At 38.0% G+C, this 10,343-nt stretch overlaps 1 protein-coding gene across 1 annotated transcript in view; it reads left to right on the top strand.

The window, feature by feature from the left end:
- cacnb2b (calcium channel, voltage-dependent, beta 2b) overlaps nt 1-10,343 on the top strand; it is an 81,145-nt gene that overhangs the window by 26,555 nt on the left and 44,247 nt on the right. The window contains exons 5-6 of the mRNA XM_052462694.1: nt 4,391-4,443; nt 6,635-6,657. Of these exons, the coding sequence (XP_052318654.1) occupies nt 4,391-4,443; nt 6,635-6,657 (76 nt within the window). The remainder of the gene's footprint in view (nt 1-4,390; nt 4,444-6,634; nt 6,658-10,343) is intronic.

Below are 10,343 nucleotides of genomic sequence, written 5' to 3'. Positions count from 1 at the left end.
CTGCTGCTGCTGCCACTACTACTACTACTACTGTCACTACTACTGCTACTACTACTACTACTACTACCACTACTACTACTACTACTACTGTCACTACTACTGCTACTACTACTACTACTACTGTCACTATTACTACTGCTGTGGCTGCCACAACTACTACTACTACTACCGTCACTACTACTTCTACTATTACTACTATAACTACTATTACCACTACTATTAGAGCAAGGGTTGCCTTTCAGAGAGACTTCCGAGATTGTAACATTCTCTGTTTCATGGAAACATGGCTCTCTCGGGATGTGTTGTCAGAATTGGTTCAGCCTCCAAGCTTCTCCATGCATTGCGCCGACAGAGATAAACACATCTCTGGGAAGTGGAAGGGCAGGGGTGTATGCTTCATGGTGTAATCATAACAACATACAGAAACTCAAGTCCTTCTGCTCACCCGACCTAGAATTCCTTACTATCAAATGCCGGCCATATTACCTCCCAAGAGAATTCTCGTCAGTTATCGTCACAGCTGTGTACATTCCCCCTCAAAGAGACACCAAGATGGCCCTCAAGGAACTTCTGGACTCTATGTAAACTGGAAACCATATATCCTGAGGCTGCATTTATTGTAGCTGGGGATATTAACAAAGAAAATTTGAGAACAAGGCTGCCTAAATTCAATCAGCATATGGATTGCAGTACACGCGGGGGTAATACACTCGATCACTGCTACTCTAACTTCTGCAATGCATACAAAGGCCTCCGCTGCCCTCCCTTCGGCAAATCTGACCATGATGCCATGTTGCTCGTACCGTCTTATAGGCAGAAACTCAAACAGGATGTACCAGTGACTAGAACCATTCAACACAGGTCTGACCAATCGGAATCCATGCTTCAAGATTGTTTTGATCACGTGGACTGGGATATGTTCCAGTCAGCCTCGAAGAACAACATCGATCTATACACTGACTGTGAGTCAGTTTATAAAGAAGTGCATTGGATATGTTGTACCCACTGTGACTATTAAAACCTACCCTAACCAGAAACCGTGGATGGATGGTGGCATTCGCGCAAAACTGAAAGCGCGAATGCCGCATTTAACCATGGAACGAGGTCTGGGAATATGGATGAATATAAACAGTGTACTTATTCCCTCCACAAGGCATTCAAACAAGCGAAATGCCAGTACAGGGACAAAGTGGAGTCGCAATTCAATGCCTCAGACACGAGACGTATGTGGCAGGGTCTACAGGAAATCACAGACTACAAAAAGAAAACCAGCCACGTAACACTTCCAGACAAACTAAACACCTTCTTTGCCCGATTTGAGGATAATACAGTGCCACCTTTGCGGCCCGCTAATGAGGATGGCGCCCCCCCCTCATTTTGTTATTTAAAAAAAGATGAAAGGTGGCCAGACTGACTACCCGATCTACTACGCCTTGCAAGTGTCCAGTCTCCCATGGACCGCGGAGTTGAGCTGAACATCTGTCCGTTGGATTGGGACAGATCAACACTGCCCTACTCAGACAGTTTAGCTATAGGAGGCATTTAAAACTGAGATTCAGTTTGCCTGGGTTACAGTAAGATTGATGTACTTAGAAAGCAGGTTATGCTTTTGTCACAGCCGAGCCAAAAGCTGGAGGATATGTTCCCCTATCTGCTTGATGGTGGTGCATATGGGGCAGACCTTATCTTCAACTTGTGACTGTGTGGAAATCATCTCACACCATAAGCATTTATGCCCAGCTGTGGATAAAAACACAGGTCGGGTAGCACTGCTAGCATTAGCCTGTTCCGTTTTCATTATGGCTAGCAGCTAACTGCTACTTAACATGAATCCGGGACACAAACTTGTGGTCCCAGCCATGAAGGCGGACTGCCTCAAGAAAACCGTAGCAAAACTTTAGCTATGATTAAAAACTATTTCATGAAAACTATTTCATAAAAACAACAAACCGAGTGTATATGGTACACTATTCTGTTTCACAGTTTGATGATGTCTGTTGCGAGATGATGGACACATATCTCCTCTACTGCTGCGGCTGCTACTACTGTTACTATTATTACTACTACTACTACTATCACAACTACAATCACTACTACTATTAGTAATGCTATTACTACTACTACTACTGTTATTACTATTACTACTACTATTACTACTACTATTACTACTACTACTACTGTTATTACTATTACTACTACTATTACTACTACTACTACTGTTATTACTATTACTACTACTATTACTTCTAATATTACTACTACTACTACTGTTATTACTATTACTACTACTATTACTACTACTACTACTGTTATTACTATTACTACTACTATTACTACTACTATTACTACTACTACTACTGTTATTACTATTACTACTACTATTACTACTACTACTACTGTTATTACTATTACTACTACTATTACTTCTAATATTACGACTATCACTACTATTATTCCTACTATTACGCCTACTACCATCACTACTGATATCTCTACTACTACTGTTACTACTACTACTACTACTATTACTACTACAACTGCTACTACTACTACTACTACTACTACTACTGTTACTACTACTACTGCTACTACTACTGTTATTACTACTACTACTACTACTGTTATTACTACTACTACTGTTATTACTACTACTACTACTACTGTTACTACTACTGTTATTACTACTACTACTACTACTACTACTACTACTAATACTACTACTACTACTACTGTTCTTACTACTATTACTACTGCTACTACTACTATTAGTACTACTACTACTATTACTACTACTTCTACTATTACTACTACTACTACTATTACTACTACTACTATGTCTACTATTACTACTATCACTTCCATTATTCCTACTACTACTGTTACTATCATTACTACTACCATCACTACAACTGTTTGTACTACTACTGTTATTACTACTCCTATTACTAATACCATTATTACTACTATCACTTCTACCATTGTTACTACTATTACTCTTACTGCTACTACTATAACTACTAGCATTATTACTACTATTACCACTACTATTGTTACAATTACTACTACCAATATTACTATTACCATTATTACTACTATTACTACTACCATTATTACTATTACTATTACCGTTATTACTATTACCATTATTACTATTACTACTGCCATTATTACTATTGCCATTATTATTACTAGCATTACTACTATTACTACTACTATTATTACTATCACTACTACCATTATTACTATTATCATTATTACTACTGTTATTACTACTATTATTACTACCATTATTACTATTGCTACTACCATTATTGCAATTGCTTCTACCATTATTACTATCGCTACTACCATTATTGCTATTACCATTATTACTACTGTTATTACTACCATTATTACTACTATTATTACTGTTGCCACTACCGGTATTGCTATTGCTACTACCATTATTACTATTTCTAATACCATTATTACTATTACTACTACCATTGTTACTATTACCATAATTACTACTGTTATTGCTACTATTATTACTATTACTACTACTGTTATTACTATTGCCATTATTACTTTTACAATTATTAATATTGTCATTATTACTACTATTACTGTTACTACTACCATTATTACTTTTACAATTATTAATATTGTCATTATTACTACTATTACTGTTACTACTACCATTATTACTACTAGTATTACTACAATTATTGCTATTGCCACTACCATTATTACTATTACCCTTATTACTACTGCCATTACTACTAATATTACCACAACCATTTTTTCTACTATTACTACTATCACTACTACTAGTATTACTACTATTACTCATACTTCTACTACCATTATTACTAATATTACTACTACCATTTTTACTACTATTACTACTGCCACTACTACCATTATTATTACTATTACTCATACTACTACTGTTACTACTACCATTATTACTACTATTACTCATACTACTACCGTTACTACTACCATTATTACTACTATTACTACTACCATTTTTACTACTATTACTACTGTCACTACTACCATTATTACTACTATTACTCATACTACTACTGTTACTACTACCATTATTACTACTATTACTACTACCGTTTTTACTACTATTACTACTGTCACTACTACCATTATTACTACTATTACTCATACTACTACTGTTACTACTACCATTATTACTACTATTACTACTAGCATTTTTACTACTATTACTACTGTCACTACTACCATTATTACTACTATTACTCATACTACTACTGTTACTACTACCATTATTATTAATATTACTTCTACTAGTATTACTAAAATTACTGCTGCTGCTGCTTTAATAAAATGGACTACTATGACTAAGATGAGTTCCTCACTTTTCTTCTTTCAGTAAAGCAGCAGTTTCTCAAGACACAAATAAAAAGTACACCCCGCCTTCAACTGGTGAGGTTTTATTGTGTTTTAGTGTTTTAATTCATTGATGGGTGTATTATTGTATTTCTTCTGCTTTTATTAATTAAAACGTTAATTATTTCTGGCAGTATATTTAATTGAAATGTGTATTGTTGTTTCTAATGGCTAGGTTAGGTGTATTATTGTGTCTGTTAGGGGTTAGGTGTGGTATTGTGTCTGTTCGGGGTAGGTGTAGTCGTGTATATGTGAGGGGTAGGTGTAGTATTGTATATATGAGGGGTTAGGTGTAGTATTGTATATATGAGGGGTTAGGTGTAGTATTGTATACGTGAGGGGTAGGTGAAGTATTGTGTCTGTTAGGGGTTAGGTGTAGTATTGTGGCTGTTAGGGGTTAGGTGTGGTATTGTATATGTGAGCGGTTGAGGGGTTAGGTTTAGTATTGTATATGTGAGCGGTTGAGGGGGTAGGTGTAGTATTATATATGTGAGTATTATATATATGTTATAGTATTGTGGCTGTTAGGGGTTAGGTGTAGTATTGTGGCTGTTAGGGGTAGGTGTAGTATTGTATATGTGAGGGGTAGGTGTAGTATTGTATATATGAGGGGTTAGGTGTAGTATTGTATATGTGAGGGGTTAGGTGTAGTATTGTATATATGAGGGGTTAGGTGTAGTATTGTATATATGAGGGGTTAGGTGTAGTATTGTACATATGAGGGGTTAGGTGTAGTATTGTATATATGAGGGGTAGGTGTAGTATTGTATATATGAGGGGTTAGGTGTAGTATTGTATATATGAGGGGTTAGGTGTAGTATTGTATATGTGAGGGGTTAGGTGTAGTATTGTACATATGAGGGGTTAGGTGTAGTATTGTATATATGAGGGGTTAGGTGTAGTATTGTACATATGAGGGGTTAGGTGTAGTATTGTATATATGAGGGGTAGGTGTAGTATTGTATATGTGAGGGGTTAGGTGTAGTATTGTACATATGAGGGGTTAGGTGTAGTATTGTATATATGAGGGGTAGGTGTAGTATTGTATATATGAGGGGTAGGTGTAGTATTGTATATGTGAGGGGTTAGGTGTAGTATTGTATATACGAGGGGTTAGGTGTAGTATTGTATATACGAGGGGTTAGGTGTAGTATTGTACATATGAGGGGTAGGTGTAGTATTGTATATGTGAGGGGTTAGGTGTAGTATTGTATATACGAGGGGTTAGGTGTAGTATTGTATATATGAGGGGTTAGGTGTAGTATTGTATATGTGAGGTGTAGGTGTAGTATTGTATATGTGAGGGGTAGGTGTAGTATTGTATATGTGAGGGGTAGGTGTAGTATTGTATATATGAGGGGTAGGTGTAGTATTGTATATATGAGGGGTTAGGTGTAGTATTGTATATGTGAGGGGTAGGTGTAGTATTGTATATGTGAGGGGTAGGTGTAGTATTGTATATGTGAGGGGTTAGGTGTAGTATTGTATATATGAGGGGTAGGTGTAGTATTGTATATGTGAGGGGTAGGTGTAGTATTGTATATATGAGGGGTTAGGTGTAGTATTGTATATATGAGGGGTTAGGTGTAGTATTGTATATATGAGGGGTTAGGTGTAGTATTGTATATATGAGGGGTTAGGTGTAGTATTGTATATATGAGGGGTAGGTGTAGTATTGTATATGTGAGGGGTAGGTGTAGTATTGTATATATGAGGGGTTAGGTGTAGTATTGTATATATGAGGGGTAGGTGTAGTATTGTATATGTGAGGGGTAGGTGTAGTATTGTATATATGAGGGGTTAGGTGTAGTATTGTATATATGAGGGGTAGGTGTAGTATTGTATATGTGAGGGGTAGGTGTAGTATTGTATATGTGAGGGGTTAGGTGTAGTATTGTATATATGAGGGGTTAGGTGTAGTATTGTATATATGAGGGGTTAGGTGTAGTATTGTACATATGAGGGGTTAGGTGTAGTATTGTATATATGAGGGGTTAGGTGTAGTATTGTATATATGAGGGGTTAGGTGTAGTATTGTATATATGAGGGGTTAGGTGTAGTATTGTATATATGAGGGGTTAGGTGTAGTATTGTACATATGAGGGGTTAGGTGTAGTATTGTATATATGAGGGGTTAGGTGTAGTATTGTATATATGAGGGGTAGGTGTAGTATTGTATGAGCTGATGGAATGCATGTTTTCACTTCTGTCTTCTTTCTCCCCACAGTTGCTCAAGCTCAAAAGAAGTCGGTAAGTGTGTTTGTATGTTCGCGTGTTATTTTCATGCCATTCAGCGTTATAATGGTAGGCTTTGGTAAAAGCTCAATGTGAAATTTGCAAATCACCTTGATTGGAAGTACATAACACACTCCCTGCTTAAATTGAGCTATTCACCTTCTGAAAACTGCAGACATTTCCTTTTGACTATCTATGATAAATGCTACACATATAATATAACTTATATCAAATGACGAGTCTCAAATAGCCCCGTCCCTTTCAATAGCTGGGCAACGGCACACATTTCAGCAAATAAATGCCTGTTTCTAAATAAATTGTTTACAAGGTTTAATGTTTGATTTGTTACATGAAATCATTTTTTAAATCATAGCCATACTAAGACAAAAGAAATGTGACAGTATGTAAGTGATAAAACAGTGCATTAAACAAAGACATTTTTTAAATCACAGCCATACTAAGACAAAAGAAATGTGACAGTATGTAAATGATAAAACAGTGCAGTAAACAGACATTTTTAAAATTCTGAAATGAATGCTGGAATTAAATAATTAATTATGCAAATGAGCAAAAGCTATAACTGCCGTAGGCCAATGGCCACTGACGTTTGATTTTGAAAATAAAAAAAATACAACAAAAAAAACTGCTCTGCTCTTTCCCTGACTTTTCCTAAATGTCTTTATTTTACACTGCTCATTAGTCATCATTTTGAAATCACAAACAGAAAAGTAAAAATATTTTTTTTCACACCTATTCCTAACTTAATCCTCCTAGACAATGTGCTGTAGGACGTTGGTACCCAGCTTGGCGCTAATGCTTCTCCCCACTGAATAAATGACCATTGGACAATAATTGGGCACCTAACTACACAATTTAAATTAAATGATCGAGGGTGAAGAGATGGATTTAATTTAGAAAGATATATGTGACTCACTGCCTTGATTCGGTCTTATGTAGCAAAATCAGATTATTATTTTTTAATTGCATAAAAGTAGAGACTCAGAGCTACAAAATGGACTGTCGTAAACTGCAGTTGTCTCAAAACTCCCTGATCTTCTCAAAAATATCAGTTTGTCAAGTTGTGTCCAGTCCAGGTGGTGCTTGTACAGGCAGACCATCTATGGGAGGAAGGACATCAGCATTGTGCAGCAGCTGAAACCTGAGTCCGAATGCTCCTTGGCGACAACACAAGGCTCCAGAGCATCGAAACTGTAAAACAGGAAAATACATTGAGAAGACATTACAACCTTTTTTAATTTTTTTAATTTTACTAGGCAAGTCAGTTAAGAACAAATTCTTATTTTCATTGACGGCCTAGGAACAGTGGTTGAACTGCCTGTTCAGGGGCAGAACGACAGATTTGTACCTTGTCAGCTCAGGGATTCGAACTGCAACCTTTCAGTTACTAGTCCAACACTCTAACCACTAGGCTACCCTGCCACCCCTTGCATAACATCAATTGACCTCCTAAGTTCAGATAACAATAATAACCTCTTACACTGCATGAAAATGATATTCACCTGAAGTGCTGCTACTGCTTGATCGGTGGCAGCGGCCTGAAGTATGGAGTCAGGAGTTGTTGCCAGCCCTAGCTTTCCACCAGCACCGTACCATCCTCCAGTCCAACCGGCTGTGGGATATTACCCCTGTCACTGTGCTGTCCTTCACAACACCAGAAATCTGAGACAAAGTGTTCACTCTGTATAAAGGAGGAAATGTTGAGCAAAATCAAAGCTGTAATGCATCCTGATGTCTTTGCTTGCTGGTTCAGTAGGGCCCCCAGAGACAACTGCAGGTCTTGACAGTTGGTCCGCAGTCAGCAACCATCTTCTGGTGGACAGACCGCTCACACTGAACAAGCAGGAGATGCTGCTCTTGTTTCTTCAGTTTGGCTTACTTGACAGCTCCTGACAGATCTGAAGACCTGATAGTTGTTCCTCTGGCACTGCCAGCACAGGTCTGTCCTGGGCTTAGTGCTTGAGATGTGGGGCAGCAATTTTTTCCACAGATTCCTGAAGGAAGACAGCCTGACTACACGTACCTCTGGAAAATACAGAATAATACAGAAATAATGTGAGATCAATAAAATTAGTGACAATCATGTTGGAGGTCAATTAAATAATAAACACGTGTTGTTTCTGCTTTACATACTAAGTGTTGTCATCGATTGCATGTGGAGACGCCACACCACTGCTTTTTTCACATTAAATGGCAGCAGCTTTCCACCAAAGTGTTTGCATTATCCTCTGTGTAGTTGTTGAGGAAATTCACCACTTGCTGCAAGTCCTCATGCTGCAGGTATAACCCGTGCTTGCTTGGGCCAGCTCTCTTTCTGATGGGAGGCATTAGACCATTCTCCTTGTATGAGGAGAGTCAGGCATGTTCTACAGGTCTTTCTGATGGGAGGCATTAGACCATTCTCCTTGTATGAGGAGAGACAGGTGTGTTCTACAGGTCTTTCTGATGGGAGGCATTAGACCATTCTCCTTGTATGAGGAGAGACAGGTGTGTTCTACAGGTCTTTCTGATGGGAGGCATTAGACCATTCTCCTTGTATGAGGAGAGACAGGTGTGTTCTACAGGTCTTTCTGATGGGAGGCATTAGACCATTCTCCTTGTATGAGGAGAGACAGGTGTGTTCTACAGGTCTTTCTGATGGGAGGCATTAGACCATTCTCCTTGTATGAGGAGAGTCAGGTGTGTTCTACAGGTCTTTCTGATGGGAGGCATTAGACCATTCTCCTTGTATGACTGGTGAGGAGAGTCAGGCGTGTTCTACAGGTCTCTTTGATGGGAGACATTAGACCATTCTCCTTGTATGACTGGTGTAGGAGAGTCAGGCGTGTTCTACTGATGCGGAAGACATATTCCACATACAAATATTTTGTCATTATTATACAATAGATAGCCGTATTCACCCCCAGACACACCTGGCTAACTTGATGGGTCATGTAATCATCTGGCGTAGTTGAGTCTTTTGTTTAGATATCTAGCTAGCTAAACAATTAACCATAATTCCAAGCCATAGAATACTAGTAATACAAACTGATTGTCATAGCTAGCTAAAGCTAACCAACTAGGTTCAATGTTAGTTAGCTAGCTAACATTAGGCTATAACTAGCAATGCAATGGCTTTCTGTGATAATATTACTACACAGATCATACATGTAATGTTAGCTAGCAAGCCATCCAACTAACATTAGCTATCGAACAGTATGCTTTAACTTGAAATAAAAACAACTTTGACAAAATTAGAAACATATAATATCTGAAACTGTAGCTAGACTCTTACCTGTATACATGGATGAATGCTTCACGGCAGACTGAAACCCCTTTCATTAAATAAGATGTCCTGTTTTGTTTGTACAGCTTGCTTGGGCCGTTGTGTCAAGCCCCTCTGGTTCACACTGACCATGTGCAAGGCCATAAGAATCATCAGATCTCTCTCTCTCTCTGTCACAGTTGCCATGGTTGCCCTAAGTTTGAAGATGTCAGCTGCAGACACGTGTTTTATACAACAACCTACTGTGTTCTCATTTCAACTCTGTGAGGGGTAGCGCTGCAACTTTCAAACTTCAGAATTGTATTAATATCCTTATCATACTCTGCTTACACTAGAAGTTCCATGGATTTTAAAACTCTGTCAACTTCTTCCATGACAACAACACGGTTGTCTCTAGTGACTTCCGGCGCCGACAGAG

The sequence above is a fragment of the Oncorhynchus keta genome, chromosome 15, assembly GCF_023373465.1.
Source record: "Oncorhynchus keta strain PuntledgeMale-10-30-2019 chromosome 15, Oket_V2, whole genome shotgun sequence".
In the NCBI taxonomy this organism is placed as follows: Eukaryota; Metazoa; Chordata; class Actinopteri; order Salmoniformes; family Salmonidae; genus Oncorhynchus; species Oncorhynchus keta.
Note: the sequence above shows the minus strand (reverse complement) of the source record. Positions and strands in the feature narration are given on the sequence as shown.